At 53.9% G+C, this 16693-nt stretch overlaps 1 protein-coding gene across 1 annotated transcript in view; it reads right to left on the bottom strand.

The window, feature by feature from the left end:
* Positions 1-9594: 9594 nt before the first annotated feature.
* SND1 (staphylococcal nuclease and tudor domain containing 1) overlaps positions 9595-16693 on the bottom strand; it is a 75613-nt gene continuing 68514 nt past the window's right edge. The window contains exons 17-24 of the mRNA XM_081957587.1: positions 13753-13941; positions 12212-12353; positions 11841-11964; positions 11362-11431; positions 10957-11070; positions 10167-10370; positions 10030-10074; positions 9595-9888 (exon numbers count right to left, since the gene is read on the bottom strand). Of these exons, the coding sequence (XP_081813713.1) occupies positions 9823-9888; positions 10030-10074; positions 10167-10370; positions 10957-11070; positions 11362-11431; positions 11841-11964; positions 12212-12353; positions 13753-13941 (954 nt within the window). The 3' untranslated portion in view covers positions 9595-9822. The remainder of the gene's footprint in view (positions 9889-10029; positions 10075-10166; positions 10371-10956; positions 11071-11361; positions 11432-11840; positions 11965-12211; positions 12354-13752; positions 13942-16693) is intronic.

Raw genomic sequence — 16693 nt, 5'->3', positions numbered from 1 at the left:
TGTTACACCCATGGAGGATCCCAGGGAAGGATGTGGACCTCAGACAGGGGAACCTGGTGCATCCCGAGCCACAGTGGCTGCAGCTAGCTGTGTGGAGATTGAGCGGGAGCACCTAAGGGCCGCCCAGCTTTCACAGAGGGTGATCTTCACAATTGAGGATTCATGCAAGGGTTCCACCACTAGGATTTATGATTCCACCTGACGGGTCTTTGCAGAGTGGTGCCGGGTCTCGGGAGTGAATCCTCGTGAGGCTTCGGTACCACACGTCTTGGAGTTCCTCCAAGATGGATTGGATAGGGGGCTCTCACATGGCACCCTCAGGAGACAGGTGGCAGCCCTCTCCATGATTATTCGGGGAGAGGGGCTCCTTCCACTTTCCCAGGCCCCTTTAATTAAGAGGTCACATCTCCGAACTGGGGGCATTGTCCTCCAGGACGGATCTTTGTACATTTCACAATAATCGGGTCGTCCTGCGACTGGATCCGACTTTTGTTCCCAAGGTTAACTCTCTTTTCCACAGGTCGCAGGAGGTGGTATTACCGGATTTTTGTCTGGACCCGTCTCATGATAGGGAGCGCCTTTGGCACCGGCTGGATGTCAGGCATGCCTTGCGCATTTACCTGAGGTGCACGGAGAGCCTCAGGAAGTCTGAGGTGCTTTTCAAACAAATAGGAGAAAGTCGAATCTGCTACTCGGAAGCCAGAACTTGGTTTTTCCCCCCTTTTTTGAAACAATGTATCCTTTGTTCTCTTTCCTTTGATTTTACTGACTCTGTAACTGGAGGCTTTGCAGCTTACTTGTGGAGACTGATGAGGAGTCAAGGGCACCGATTGTTTTGGCAAGTGCCTTGATGAAATATCTTGGCAAGGGAAGGAAAAGAAAAAGATAGAACCCTTCCTTTTTGAAAAAATTAAAAGAACTTGTGCTTAAGTCATTTCAAAATAAAGGTACTTACTGTATATACACAAAAGAGACATTGAGGGCTAGAGTGGCAGTGGATCAGCTAGCAAAGCCAACTGCTGAGCCAACTGAGCACGTAATTGTTCCATTGTGGCTTAATGAAGCTTTGTTTGTTTGGGGCAGGACACAAACTGTTCTGACCCCCCTCCGTCCAGTAATGAATGCCGACACAGGCTTAGCTGGATGCCACACTTTAATAACAGGACTACAATCTTGGTGGCTGAAAGCCCAAACACGAACCCACAGATAAGAACCTTGGTAGCAACCAAGACTCTGACAGATAAAGATAACAGTTTCTCCAGCATGTTACAAACAGGAATCCAAAACAGTTCAGACCAGACGTACTGCAGATTACTTTAAACATTTGTGTCCTGCAAGAATTCTCCTCTCAAAATCTCTGTTTATGTAAGCTCTTGGGAGTGGCCATGCCCCAACCACCTGAGCTTCATTATCTTTTTTATGAGCTTGTTTCTGGAGCAGCTGTTGCCTTCGTTTCTCCGCCAGTCTTAATCTGGCATCAGAGACAAACTCCCTCCGGTCTTCCCCACTGCTCCATGCCTCAGGTGCCTCCTGGTGGCCAACCAGCCTCTCTCGTCCCTGCTCTGCGTCTGAACCCTGCCCAGGGTCCTCCACCTCCTCCATAGCCGACTCATAGGAGTCGTCGCTATCTGAGTTGCTCAACAGCTGCAAAGGATCCTGCTGGGTCACAACAATTCTTTGTCAAGATCTTCGTTTTTTCTTTATTTATTTTTAGTCCTGCTACTTTCCCATATTCTTCTATTCTTTCTATCAATTTAGGTGCTGTTTCTAGTGGGTCCTCTAGGATGAAGTCCGAGTCATCTGCGAATGCTTGTAGCTTGTATTCTTCTTTTTTAATTTTCATTCCTTTTATTTCTTTTCCTTCTCTGACACTTTTATTTAAAACTTCTAATGTTAAAGCAAAAAGTAATGGTGATAATGGGCAGCCTTGTCTCATTCCTTTATTTCAATAGGTTCGCTCAAATCTCCATTTATCATTATCTTTGCTGTTTGTTTATAATATATAGTTTGTACGGCTGGGTGTTTCTTCTTCTTTTTAAAAAAAAAACCAAAATTTTATTGGTTTTTAAAAAAATATTCAAGGAAAGGGGTAATGGATGAAGTACAAATTTTGACAGTTACATTATGCAGGAAATGGCCCTCCCCCCTTCTCATAACTTTCATTTACTAATACATTAGTTTGTTATTACTTAATACTATTTTGTCAGCATATAAACTTTTATCTTAAACTAGTTTCAATCGTTTTATATCACACAGATTTTCAAGTTCATTTTTGTGATCTGAGTTTTCTCAATGTTGCCTCTTCTCCCCCCCCCCCCCCCCCGGCAGGGCTCTGGCACCTCCCGTGTCCTGTATGTCCAGTGTAGTATCATAAGGTTTATCTAGGCGGACTTTATTTTTTTCCATGAAGGCCTCAGCCTCAGTGGTTGTATTGATTCTAACTCTCGTGTCCTCCCAGAATATTAGCATACCTTCTGGCAGCAGCCATCTAAACCACACCCCTTTCTGGTATAATTTATTCGCTAAGAGCGAATATTTTTTTCTTTTATCTCTAACTTTCTTTGGGATCTGTTTCAGAATGGCTATTTATCTATCCTTGCATTTTAGTGTTTGCCCCCTTTGTGCACTCAGAATCTCGTCTCTTGTGGTCTTTCTAAGAAATTTGATGTGTACCTCCCTTGGAACATTGTGTGTTCTAGCATATGTTGAGTTTACTCTATAAACCAGGTCCATGTTCCACCCCATCTGTTGTCTGTCTTTTTTAATAAATTCAGCCAATAAATTTGCCATAATATCCCTCAAATTTTCATCATCAGCCTCAATTACATTTTGAAACCTAAGGAAAAAAACATTCGTTCAAATTCCGTTTTTATCTGGTGGTTCTCAAGTTCTTGATTTCCTTTCTGCACCCCCTTCAACCTCTCTCCTCATCTCAGCCGTCCCCTCCTCCAAAAGTTCCAGTCTCTGTGAGTTTTGGATCACATGGTCTTTATTCTCTCTGAGCTGCTCATTCATTTCTTTCAGTTGATTTTTTAATTCCTCCTGCCCCTTTAAGAGTTGTTCAAACATCTGTTGAAAGTCCACCTCAGAGGGCTTTGGCTGAAACAAAGAAATTAGTGTCTGTTGTCCGCTGGGGCTGGACGTTGAGGATGTTGGGGCAGAGCCCGCAAATCCCGGCTTCCCCAGTGGTGGTCTTTTGGGTGGCATTGTGGTAATCAAAGCTCAGAGATAAAGATGTCAGTACAGAGAAGAAGCAACTGGGGAGGTGGGTAGCCGAGAGAGATCACGAGGCAGGGAGCCCAGACAAATAGGGACCTAGGCAATAAAGCAGTAAAGTCCTTTGTTCCAAGTCCAGGATAAAATGTAACACGAGACTTCTCTGAGTGCCACGGAGACAAAGACAAGATGCCAGCAACTTCTGTGGGTGGAGTCAAATTTCAAAGTACATGAAGACAACGGAAGTGTGCCATCTTGCCCTGCCAGCTCCGGGATCCAAAGGCAAAAGTTTTCAAAGTTTTCAAAATAGAACAGATCATCACCTCATTTCACAGTTGCAGTAAAGGAAATCTGCTATTTGCTACGAGGATGATTCCATTTCAGGGCTCCCCCCCCTCTTCTGGGGGCAGGGAGCAAAACAGTTTCAAGCCGCTTGTCCAAGGGGGGGGGGAATCCCCCTCCCTCCAATCACACTTCCCAGCCACAAGTTGTAAACCTTTCCAAAGAGCTGACAATCTTTTTATTTTCATTCAGTCATCAAAGGGAACGGGGGGAATCTCCATCTCACCGCACAGCAACTGCATCCTTCGAATCTTGGGTTTCATCCGGCTGCCTCAACGCGAAGATGCTGAGGAGCCTCCCCTCTTGCCTCCTGGTGCCTAGGGCGATGCGGGCCCCCCCTGGCCGCCGCCGACACAGGGGATCCCCCGCTACGCCTCCCCCTCGGCAGGAGCCCCTCCAAGGCGTCCTGTGCCCCCCCAATCAAAGGGGAGCCCACCAGGAGTGGGCGGGGCGAGCAAAGCTGGCCCGTCGTGTACCGCAACCGGAACCGGCTGGGTGTTTCTTCTTGTGTCTATATAACGCATTTGCTCTGTGAACTGCCCTCGTTCCCCTGAGACTGCTGGGCATAACTCAAGGTCCTGGTCATGACCAGTGAAGCCCTTCAAGGCCTGCTGACCCACGGCTCTGGGTCTTCTGCTTGCCTTAGATGAGTGGGTAGATGGAGTGGACCTCCGTGAAGCAGCCTGCAAAAGAAACCTTCTCTGTTGTTGTTGTTGCTGCTCCCTCCTTCTGGCACACCCTTCTCTCCCAAGAGACCTCTGGCCCTCACCCTAGAGTATGAGAGGGGGAGGGGAGGATGCAGGTGCTTCTGTGTGATCTCTGCAAAGTGCTATTCAGTAGGTTGGAAATCAGGGAAGAGATTCTGGGGACAATCCTCGGGAGATGCTGACTCTTCCCACAAGAAACAGCTTCCCAAGGTCCACCTTCCAGATTAACAGAATAAGAGTTGGAAGGGACCTTGGAGGTCTTCTAGTCCAACCCCCTGTTCAAGCAGGAGACCATTCCAGACAAACGGTTGTCCAGTCTCTTCTTGAAAGCCTCCAGTGATGGAGCCTCCACAGCTTCTAAAGTTCCTTAGTCAGAGGATATGGTGTACACATTCTGGGTGGTTAGCATATTAGCCTCGTCCCTGTGAATGAAGCAATGTGAACGGCCAGGCAGCGGAGGAGGTGATGGAGGGAGGCTCCGGGTTTAGGAGCTGGAGGGGTTGCTGCATAGCATAGCAGGAGACCTCTTGGGGGCAAGGATTCCCGGAGGCCACAGACTGGGTGAGGGGCAGCCACAGGGAGGGGGGGATACCCAACCCCTTCAGGACTTTCCAGTCAGCCTGGCTGCTGGCGCTGTGCGTGCAAGCAGGATGCACCCTGATCGAGTCCCACTGAAGGAAGCGTTCCTGGTTTAGGGCAAGGGTGGTGGGGCGGGGCCAATACCCTCTCACCAAAGCCCCCTTTTCATGGCAATAAGAGGAGGAGGCTTTTCAAAATCCGATTGCTTATAGTATCAGACATTTAAGGCATTGGAAATTAAGCTAAGAATAGATTAAATAAAGAGTATGATTGTAAATTTTGATTGTTGGCACAAAATATTTGTACCCAGACAACACACTGTTTAATGAAAAATGGGTTGCTTATATCAACATTAAATGTGTGTGTATGTATGTATGTATGTATGTTTGTGTGTGTGTGTGTGTGTGTATCAACATTATATATATATATGTGTGTGTGTGTGTTTGTGTTTGTGTGTGTGTTTTCGTAGATTTTCACGGGTGTAAGTATGCTGGTTTTGTTGTATTCGGGTCTTTTCCTGTGTAAGGTTAACCTATATCTATGGGGAGGTGGGAAGAGTTAAAGTGAGCTCAGTCTCCTGATCCAGTTGCAAAGGGTCAAAGGAGCAGAAACAATAGAGACTCCTTCTTCCTTGTTCCAGAACAGAAGGAATAGAACCTGTGGAAGGTTAGATTTTAGGAACTTGCTCTTGACAGACACAACTGTCGATCAATGGAACAGGTGGCCCTTGCTGGGAGATTCCTCCCCTTCACTGGAGGTTTTCCAACAGAGATTGGGGGGGGGAGGGGTTGACTTCTGTGGGCTACACAGTGTGGGGAATCCCACAGAATGCAGGAGCTCGAGAGCCTCTTAGGTCCCTTCAAGCTCTGGGATTCTGTGGCCGGAGGAGAGGAGAGTGAAAAATGATGTATTACAGCACCAGTGGCAAAAGGCCTGAAGGGGCAAGAGGTGTCCCATATGGAGTTATGCAAAACACAATATGCATTTAATTGGCACCAAAAAGGATCCGATGGGGTCGTGCGTGGCATTTGCCTGTGGGTGAGGGCAGTTGCAGCGGGATGAAGAGAAGGAGCGGAAGGGAGAGGCTGGCTTGGCCTGGCCTCCCAGGGCGCCTGCCATCGCTTAGCACCTCCTGAGCCTTTTCCGGCTGAGCTGACAGCTTCGTCCTGCCTTGCCTGACAGCCCCATTTTTTCTCCTTCAGCAAGCAGGCAGTTCCCGCTTCCTTTCCAAGGTCACATCTGCCCACACTTAAGCCGTGATTAAGTCAGGTTTGTAACATCTTTTTCTTGACAACAGCACATTCGTGGTTTGCAACTGGCTTCACTCAGGATGCCTTCTGGATTTATTTCTTAATTTGTATATATAGCTCGATTTATTTATATTTATTTATTTTATTTGATTTCTAGACCGCCCCCTCTCCCCGAAGGGACTCGGGGCGGTGTACAGGTACCAAATTAAAAACCTTACAAGTAATCATAAATATAGTTAAAATCGAATTAAAACTGGGAGGCAGACAATCAATAGTTAAACCGGAGTCACAACTGTTAAAATACTTTATAAAGAATAACTGCAAACAAGATGCATAATAAAAATGAGTCTGTGGGAGCACACCCACCTATACACAACACAGCCCCCCCCCGCAGGTTCCTCAGGGAACCACGTTCCTCTTCTTCTGAAAGGTTAACAGGGACGGGGCTAAACTCACCTGGTGTGCGGGGGAGGTCCCAGTGTCCCAGAGAGTTGTGGGCACGGGAGGGAAGACATCTTGCCTGCGTCTCATTAGGCGGGACCTGCCGCACTCTGTCCTTGTGGACATGATGGGATGGGTGGATGGGATTGGGAAGAGGGGGCCTTTCGGATAACCTGCTCAGGTGAGGTCCAGCACCTAGAATTGCACCTGGAAGTAACTGGCAGCCAATGAAGTGCCTGGAGCAGGTGTGGCCCCTGCCATCCTAGAGGCACGTGTAAAGGCAGCCATGTTCTGCCCCCGCTGGAATTTCCAGACACTCTTCAAGGGAAGCCCCATGTACATGCAAAGTGTTGGAGTAATCCACTCTGGAGGTGACTGTGAGCAGAGCCCGATGGACCAGGAAGGGGTGCAGATGCCGCAAAACATAGAGGATTCTTCTAAGTTTCCACGCAAGGACACGTTGCTTCCAGCTGGCTTCAGAGGGCACTCCGAGTCCAAGAACAGTGGCCCCCCCAGGGGGGACGGGACGGTTCTTGGTCCAGGAAAGAGGAGGCTCCCCTCCCTTGGCATGGCTGCACCTCAGAGTCTCAGGATGAGGAGTTTGGGGCACAGAGGCCAGGGGCTCTCCGGAGTCTTAGCTCCAGGCCTTCCCTCAGAACAGGGCAGAATCTGTACAGGCCTTCCCCACGGAAAAGGGGGGTCTCAGAGGGGATTTGGAAAAGCCCACAAACCTAGCAAGCAGGGGGGAGGTTTGGGGACAGCTGTTTCCATGCAGAGCTGGCCGGCCCCCCTCTGGGTCATTCTGCAAGGAGGGTTTTTTCCCCAAGTGGCCGTCACAGGCATTCTCTCAGGGAGGGGGGAAGGCCGTGGGCGCTGGCAGGCTGCTTGTTCCTGATCAACCTCTGGGTTTCATTTATTCTGAACATAATTAATTCCAGGACACCGCAGTGGCTGACATGTTTCAATAATTAGTACAATCAAATCCCTGTAATTGGAATAGTATTTGCAAGCCCTTGGAAGGGGTGCCCACAGGGTCTCCATGGAGCTTCCTCTCTCTGCGTGACACATGCGTGTGCACCAGTCCTGCAAAGTCACACAAGGCACCAGTGTCTGGCGGAGAGAGGCCGGCTTGCACAACCCAGCACAAAATCTCGGAGCTCCTTTCCTCCCCCCCCCTCCCCACATCCCCTGTGGGGCCTGCTCGGCCACAGCGCCCCCCCCCCCAGCAACAGGAAGCAGTGGTTCGTTCTGCTGGATCAGCACCATGGACAGCAGCCAGGCCACCTTCCCCTTGCCCAAAGTCCTCCCCACCCCATGGGACATCCCCCCCCCTCCCGGCTTTGAAAGTGCAGATGCCCTGTGTCCTGGGCTGAAAGGCCTCTGGCCTCCTCTCCACCTGAAGCCCTTTTGGGATGAGAAATTCCTCCTCTTCCAAGCCCAGCACTGCAAGTCAATTTGGCAATTCATCCTTTCTGCAGGAGGGGCCGAATCCCAAATCTCCCTCTTGCACCAACCACAATTCAAGCCAATTCTGGAATTGAATCTTCGGCGGCTCTTGTGGTCAACACTCTGCCCAGCTGTGCCTCAACCTTACCTTCCTGGGGGTGGGGAGGGGGGCTGAGGGCCATCCCAGGGCTTTGGCACCACTGAGACTTGCAGAGGTCCGAGTCCACTTGTGGCGAAATGCCTTCCTTTCTGCCCGTGGTGGACGGAGGCTGGATGAGCAGCCCCTCCCTCCCTCCCTCCAGTCACAGGGTGGCCAGGACAACCGCCCCACTACCAGGGCCCAGGAACCCTGTGGAGACTCAAAATGCCAGGCTCTCGCGGCTGTGCGACTCTTTCCCCAGAGGCCAGGGTGAGAGGAAAGCTGATCGCAACGTGACCTTTTGGTGCCATGTTGGGGTCTGGCTAAGCAGAGAAATGTCCCCCCGTCACCCCAAATGCCAGCCCTGGGAGGTGACCTTGCCACAATTGCCACCTACAACTTGTGCCAAGATTGTGCGCCCCAGGCCTGCTGGGTGAGTGAAAGAGGTAAGCGCTCCGTCTGTCTGTGTGGCCCCTGATGTACAAGGGCCCCACCTGTTCATTCGCTGGGATCGCTTCTAATCAGCTCTGCCAACGCCTGAGACGCGGCACCGGGACGGAGGCAGCGCCAGCCTGTCTGCGAATCAGTTGCCCGTCCAGGGAGGAAGGGGCATCGGCCGGCCTCCACCCAGCAAGGAGTGGATGGGAACCGATCCACCTACGCAGAAGAAAGTGGTTTTCTCCCTCCTTCATGTGGGGCCCATGAGAAACGGGGCTGCCCAGAATCTTCGTGATGGCAGCTTGTCCAACAGAAACACGCCTGGATTCCTCTTTGCTCCTTCGAATAGTTTTGGGGAGCAGCATCTCTGTAGAGCTCTTCTCCAGCTCAAAGAGCCCTAGAGCAGCCGGGGGGCCCCGTCCTCAATCAACATCTGGCCCTCCCGTGGATGGCGCCCCCTCAAGAGGAAGGGCAAAGGGCTTCTACTGAAGCAGAGCTGCTATTCAGCCGGTTCCCACCGGTAAGGAAAATTTGACCTAATTCGTGGAACTGGTAGCGACCTCTGGCTGGCCCCGCCCCGCGCCTGGTTGCCACCCGCTCACCCTGCCGCCGCTCACTCGCCCGGCCCGATCAACGCTCGACCTGTCCATCCCAGCCCCATATAGGTTGCCTTCGCCACACAGCCCAGCGAATCACCTTGCCTGTCGCCTCCGGGCCTCGCTTGCACTTTGCCTTGGGCCGGGGGCTGGGAGTCCCAGAAAGCACCATCCCCCAAGGCCCTAGAGCCACTGCTCACCTTGATCGGCGTCAGGGAATGCACCTCAGAAGTGGTTCAGAAATGTGAAATATAAATAAATAAATAAAATAGAAATAATCTAACTGGCAGGGTCCCCACAACAGGTGCAAAGGGACCTCCAGCCCCAGACTGTCCAGCCCCACCTTGCACAACCCCAATCGGGCTGTGTGTCTGTGGGTAGGGAAGCAAAAGACCAGTGCCCCCCCCCCACACACACAAGCCAAAAAGACAGCGCCTGGCCCAGCTTCTCACTACTTTTATTTGCTTCCAAAGCTCGACTTAAATCATTTCTCCTGCTTGCTCATCAAGAGGCCAGGTGCAGCTTCTGGGGGAGGTTTGGGGAGCGCTCCTCCCCCCCTGCTTTGCAGGGCCTGCTCCCTGGAGGTCTGAGTGCCTCCCTGTGCCCCTGCAGGCGCCAGGCTCTAGCTGCAGGCAGAGGCTGTGGCGGGGGGAGGGAGGTGGAGGGTCTCAGCGACCGTAGCCAAATTCATCTGCATCGTCAGCCCGGAAATCTCCATAACGCCACAGGTTCAGCTACAAGGAGACAAGCCAGGGGAATGAGCCCCCCGGGGAGAAAGCCCCTGCCCACTCAGGCGGGGTCTGTGTGGGGTGTTTCCAGGTCAGGGCTCGTTTCCCCCACCCCTCCCGTGGGGGGAAGACCTCCGGCTCACTTACCCGGGCACTCTTGGCAGCCTCCTGCGCATTCACGTATTCAGTGATCTGCAAGAGAGAGGCGGAGTCAGAGCCCACTGGCCCCAGAGTCCCCCCAGGTCCCTCCCCCCCCCCAGGTCCCTCCGTCCCGCAGGGCTCACCACTTTCTGGAATTGCTTCTCCTTGCGGGGCTCCACCATGACCAGCCCCGTCTTGACCAGCCCCAGCCCTACGTCCGCCTTGGAGTCGGCAAACTGCAGCGTGACGTGGGTGCAGCTGGGCCCCACGTACTCCACGTTCAGCAGGCACTGCGTGTTCTGGATGTCCCGTACGGCGCTGTCCACCGCATCCGCCCGGGCCTCCTCCTGCAAGGGACGGACGCTGTCGGTCAAGCGGGGATGGGGAGCGCCAGGCCAGAGACGGGGCACAGAGCAGCCTTGCTTTGGTGGGAGCGCAGCCCCCCCCCTTGCCTGCCTGAAGGGGGAAGGGGCTCTGCCGGAGGGAGCCCCCCCTGCGGACCTAAGCCCCCCCCCCACGGACAGGCTGGCTTCCAGTGAGCTCTCAGAGCCCCAAATGTAAAGAACACACAATATGGTCCCACTCCCAGGACAACGCAGCTCCCCACAGTAACGGCATCCATAACCATAAATGCAAAAGCAATGAAAAGCATAAATCTTTTGCGGGGGGGGGGAGTTGGGGGGGTATAGCATTTGTATGAGATTTATATTGTGTGGAGGGGGGGTGAAAAGGGGGAAAATTTGTTTGTACAAAACTCTTAATAAAAAATAAATTAGTTAGCTTAAAAAAAAAGAAAAAAAAAGAAAAGCATAAATCAAATTTAAAAGGTTCAAACGGGGTTCAGCTGCCAACCATCAACGCCCCCTTTTCTCTGCTGCTCAGCTACCGTTCCTGGGGGGCTACGGGGGGGGGGGTCCTTCCCTGTAAACTTACATCTTGAGGCACCTGGATGAAGGCAAACTTGTACTCAGTGGCCTGGGCGGGCAGGACCCGAGTGCCAAAGGCCTGTGGCAGGGTGGCCAGGCGGGTGGAAGGCAGGGTCTCCTTCTGGGGGGGGGGGGGGGGGAAGGAAAGCAGGGGATTAATGGCTGCAGCGGCCCATTGACCCCTCCCCCCCAACAATGGTCGCAACTGTTCCAAGCAGCCAGGATAGCAGCCAAAGGTGGCACCACCTGAATCTTGGCAACCTCCCCACCCTCCCCCCATTTCTCCGGCCCCAGAGCCTCCCCTGTCCTGGGCAGCTGCTTCTGGTGCTTGGAGCCGCTGCAGCCGGTTCATTCCCGGTATCAAAGGGGAGGGGGATAATACCCTGCACACACCCCGACCCTTCCAACTCACATTGCCGTAGTCGATGTAGAAGACGTGCACTTTGGCCAGGGACTCCACCTTCTCCACCCGCGCCCGGTACCTTGGGAAGGTGGGGGAGAAGTCACAGCTGGGCATGAGCTCTGCCCAGGGAGGGCAGGGAAGGGCCTCTGACCCTTCCTGCTAGGCCAAACTCTGCCTGCTCCTCTGCTTCCCTTGCCCCGGCCCTCCAGCCTCTGGGCCCTTCGTCCCCAGCGCCTCTCCCAGCAGCCCCTGGCCTCAGGGACCGGATTCCCCTTCTGGACATACACGGGTCCCCCTCGAAAAGCCCAAGCCCGTCCCCTCCCTCTTGCGACGGTCTGGGAGCGGTCTGCCCGGAGGGCACCAGAGGGCATAGGTCCTGCAATGGGTCCAAGGCTCCTGGTGAGAAAAGGGGTGCCTGGTGCCAGTCAGCCTGGCAGGAAAGGTTCGCTCTGGCTGGGGAAGAGGGTCTTTAGGTGACCAAGGCATACCATTCTCCATCCACAAATTTGGCAATGCAGAAGTCCCCACGACGGGGGGTGTAGGCCCCCTCCACGGGGGGGCAGGCAGCAATCTCGCCCCGCATGCTCTCCATCAACTTCTCCAGCTGGGTCCCTGCCGGGGGGAGGGGAGGGGAGAGAAGAAGGCGAGGAACCGTGAGTCAGGCCGGCCAGCCCCCTTGCCCCCAATCCTAGCCTGGTCATCCCCCGGGCACTGTGGTCAGCTCTGCTTCTGGGGGGGACCCCCACTTGTGCCCTGGCCTCCCCTCCATCCCCCCCCCCGGGACCATCTTCCCCACCCAGAGCCCTCAGCTGCCTCTGTCCCCCTAAGCAGCCCCACCCCCCCCCCAGCTGCTCCTCACCCGTCTCCACATCCTGCACGTAGAAGTGGAGGTCGTCGGTGACCTCGGTCACGAAGACCGGCTTATAGTTGGCCGTGCGCTCCTTCTCCTCGGCTATGGGCACGACGTCTTCCACAGGGGGCTCTTCATACTGTGACCACACCTGGGGAAGAGAGATGTGGCAGGGCTTAGCACAGCAGCCCGCCTTCCATGCTAACCCAAACTGCGCAGCCGAGTCTTCCAGGCAGGGAGCAGCACAACTGGGGGCCCTGCTCCCCCCCCCAAACATTTGAACCCTGATTATTTATTCCACTGGTTGCCCATCACCAACGATTTAACTCTTGGTGGCCGATGGGGGGCCTCCAGCAACCCCCCGAGGCTCCCCATTAACAGCCTTCTGCCCCGCACCCATCACTGCCCTCAGCAGCTGCTGCAGCTTCCTGATGCTCTCCCAGCACAGCCCCACATGGTACCCGTGGCAGGGAATTCGACTCAGAGGGCACAGGGACTGTCTGAAGACCCTCCTGCCGCCCCGCCCCCCCCCCCGGGTCCAAGAAGAGGCACAGCTGGCACACCAGGCGAACCCAGACACAGCTCTTCCCGAAGGCCTTGTGGGGTGAACTGGGAGGGGCCCCACCAGTTGCTTATTTAATTTTAGCCATCCTTTATGTTCCAATGGAAATGAAGTTATGGATTTTATGATTCGATTGCTTTTAATACTGACTTCTCCTGTTTGATTCTCTTAATGCCATCAGCTGCCTAATTGGCTGGAAGCAGGTAAGTCCCCTAAAGTGGCAAACAGGCTCTCGCCATCTCCTGTCTCTGCCATCTTTCCCGGAGGCCTGCAGCTCCTGAAAGCAGCTCCCCCTGCCCATCTTCTGCCCAGGAGCCAGAGAGGGGTCAGGTCTGACACCCCCCCTCTTTTCCTTGCCCTGGTGACCTTCAAGGCCTCCAAGGGGCCCCTCTTGAAAAGTGGGGGCAGAGGGAGAGATGCAACCTTCAAATGGACCTTTCCTGCACCTGCCCACCTGAGCTCCTCTGGGCCAGTTGGGGGAAGAGGTGGCACGGAGGGGCAAGAGAGGTGCCTGCCAGGGGCAGCCACAGCAGCAGGTGGAGCAGGGGGGCCGGGAGGGAGTGTCCAGACGGACCCAGGGCCCGGGGGTGGGGAGGCAAGAAACTGACCAGGGGCTTGCAAGGAAGAGTCAGATAAGCTGGCAGCCAGCTTTCCCTGGCCAAGATGAAGGCACAAAGGGGAAGGCAGGGCTCCCTCCCCCTTGGTAAGGCTGCTGCTTGGACCCTTCCTGGAGGGTTCCCTGGGAGGCTGCCTGAGTGGGCAAAGGATCCAGTCCCTAAGATCTGCTGGGTGCAGGAGGGCAAAGGCGGGTGCTGCTCCGCCCCCCCCCCCGTGCTTCTGGGCAGCAGTGGGTGAGGCTAGGACCCCCAACCCCCTTTCAGGTAGCAGAGCTTGGAAGGGGACCCCTGGAAGCGAGCTCTGTCCAGCAACCCCAGCTCAGACCCCTCCCCTCCCCCCTCCCCCCCCCCCCCGGGTGCCTGACTGCTACCTTCTCCTTCTTCTGCTTGGCAGCGGCCTCGGCCACCATCAGGGGCTTGTAGTAGTTGCTGCGCTCGGCTGTGAAGTGCACTTTGGAGAGGGCCTGCTCCACCAGGGCCACCGAGAGGTTGACCCCCTCAATGTGCAGCCAGCCAATGAAGTTCCCGGCCTTGTCCATGCTCTCCACCTCCACGTCCACCTGCAGAGGGGACAAAGCGACCGGCAGTTGTGGGGCAGCAGAGGCAACGAGGGCACTGTCGTCCCCCCAGGGGTGCCATCGGCCCCACAGAGATGCCCTCCATCGGGTGGGGAGCCCCTACCAGTCCCCAAGCCCAGGCTTCCTAGCCCCAGCCTCCCCCTGAGAAAAGAGCTGCCCACCCCCAGCCCAGTCTTGGGCCAGACAGCAGCAGCTGGTGACTTTGCTCAGAACGCCCGGATGGAGGGCGAGCAAGGGCCGCGGGGCAGCAGAGGGGCTGCCCTCCATCCATCCGGCTGAGCCCACCTGCGCAGCAGCCTCTCCCAGGGCAAGCCTGCAGTATGGAGCCTGGCTGCCCGCTTCCTGGGCGGCGGCTTTTGGGCCCGGCCTCTGCTGCTCCAGGGTCTGGCTGAGCCAGGCAATGCAAGAGCCGTTGCCCCGGGGAGGGGCAGGAGCCCCCTTGCAGAAGCGCCTGAAAGCCCCCTGAGCAGGACGGAGGAGAGCTTTCGGCTGACTGCCCTCTCCCTCCCTGCCTCCAGCCCAACCCAAGGGCAGCCAGCCTCCATCCGGGCCAGAGGGCACCGGCCTGGCTTGCCACTGGGCCATAAAACCCGGCCCTCCTGATGACCGCAAACCTGACCTGTATTCATTCCAGCTGTTTCAAGCCCCATTAGGCAATAAAGCTGACCTCTAAATATCCAGGAGCTGGATGAGGTTTGCAGACAAGGGGAGCCCCCCCCCCTCTCCACCAAGGCCTTGGGAGCCAGCCCAGGGCTCTCTGGGAGGCCGCCTGCTCCTCCTGTTGCCCAGCTCAGCTCTGGGGAAGGAGTGCCAGCTCAGGTGCCCAGCTGCAGCCAAAGCAGGTAAGGAAGGAGGGGGGGCAGGGATCAGGCTATATAGAGCCCCCCCCACGCATCCCCAGATGCTAGAAAACTGCCCCACCCTTGGTCCCGTTAAGCCAGGAGGAGGGCTGGGGCCTCTGTGGGGCCTCCGTCTGCTTCTCTCAGAGGTGCGGTGGGTCCCCCAAGACCAAGCGGCTGGAGGGGACAAAAGGCGGGGCATTGTTGCTTGAGGGACAAGGCGGCCTGACCCCTCTCCCTCCCCTCCCAACTTTCAGGCCTCAGGGCGGCTCCATCTGCCTTTGGGCCAGCCTACCCAGTGCCCCCCCCATTAGAGAAGACGAAGGGGAACCCCCCTTCACCCTTCCTTGCCCACCTGACTTTCCTGGAGGCCCCAGGGCTGCAGACCCCCCCCCCCCAATCTTCCTGGAGCGGCCAATTGGGTGGGTGGGGGCATCCGGGGCTTTCGGCCAAATGGGGCGAGGGGCCTAGGCTGGCTGGTCCTCCTCGGCCACCCATCACAGATGCCACCCAATTGGCAGCAGCCTCTCTCTGCCGTCTCCTGCTCGGCCCATCAGACGAGGAAAGCCTGGAGGTTGCCCCTCAGGCTCAGGGAAGCACAGGAGGAGCAGGAGATGCCGGCAGAGCTGGCGGCTGTGGGGCAGACGGGAGCAGTGCCCAAGCGGGCTCAGAGGAAGCGAGCCCCCCTCAGAGGCAGAGGGGCAGGTGGATGCATTTCCCCGGCCCTTCTGCTCTGCCCCCCTCAAAAGGAAGAAGGGCCAAATGAAGTAAGTGGAGGACAGAGTTCAAAAGATGGGAGAAAAAAATGAGCAAATAGATAAGAAAACTGTGTATACTGACAACAAAGTGAGCATGGTTGGGAATGGCAAGAACGGAATATGGAAAGATGGATTGGAACTCTACCCCAGACTTCAAAGCACAGAAGAAGAAAAGAGAGAAAAATTGACGGAGGTAAGGAGAGAAATATTGACAGAAGCACCAGCAATAACCAAAGATAAGCTGATGGAAAGAGCAGATGCTGGGTTTCGAGCTTTTATGAGATACAAAAGGAACAACATGTTGCTAAGAGAAGTTTATACAAGATTTATTAAGAAAGTAACTAGAACATTAATGCTACAAATGGCAAGAGATATAAGACCGTACTATTACTGGAAAGATTCAAGTTGATGCAATGAAAATGTATAATAAATACTAAGCTAAATTTAGTTTACTAGTGGTATGTATAAGATGAAGTGACAATAGCTATAGTTAAATAATGATTAATAATGATAACAATACATATAGATATATTAGTTTGATAATATGAAATTTTATATAAACACCACATGGAGATTATGAGAGGTTTAAAAACTTTATCTAGAATATGTTATAAAGATGTATTGCGATTGGATGATTTTAGGATGATTTAATGGAATGTTATCATATAATCCTATTCTAGATTTTGAATATTATATATAAAAGGATGTAGAAACAATTATAGTCAAATTAAGGTTGAGATATAATAATTGTGATATACATGAATATAGGTGAATTTAAAATATGTGATTTGATATGAAAAGCAGGTGGTGACTATGGAAGAGATGCATGGAAATACTGTAACCAACTGACACACTTTCTACAATTTGTAAAGAAAGATGGTTGTTTTATTATTATTTTTATGTTTGTCCTTGTTCCAAAACAAATAAAAATTGTTTAAATAAAAAAAAAAGGAAGAAGGGCCAGGCTGATCCCCCAGCAGCCTGTGAGGAGTGTCCTGGAGGAGGAAATGCGGCCGAGGGGCTTGGAGGAGAAGGACCCTCTCAAGGGAAGGGGCTGCTGACCTATGGCACCTCCATGGGCAGGGATTTCTACAGCGACCCACACATTTGCCAGCTTCCAATAAGTGAAGGGCAACC

Source organism: Natrix helvetica (assembly GCF_964273705.1).
Source record: "Natrix helvetica genome assembly, chromosome: 6".
Taxonomy (NCBI): Eukaryota; Metazoa; Chordata; class Lepidosauria; order Squamata; family Natricidae; genus Natrix; species Natrix helvetica.
The sequence above is the reverse complement of the archived record's forward strand: the minus strand, read 5'-3'. Positions and strand labels throughout refer to the sequence as shown.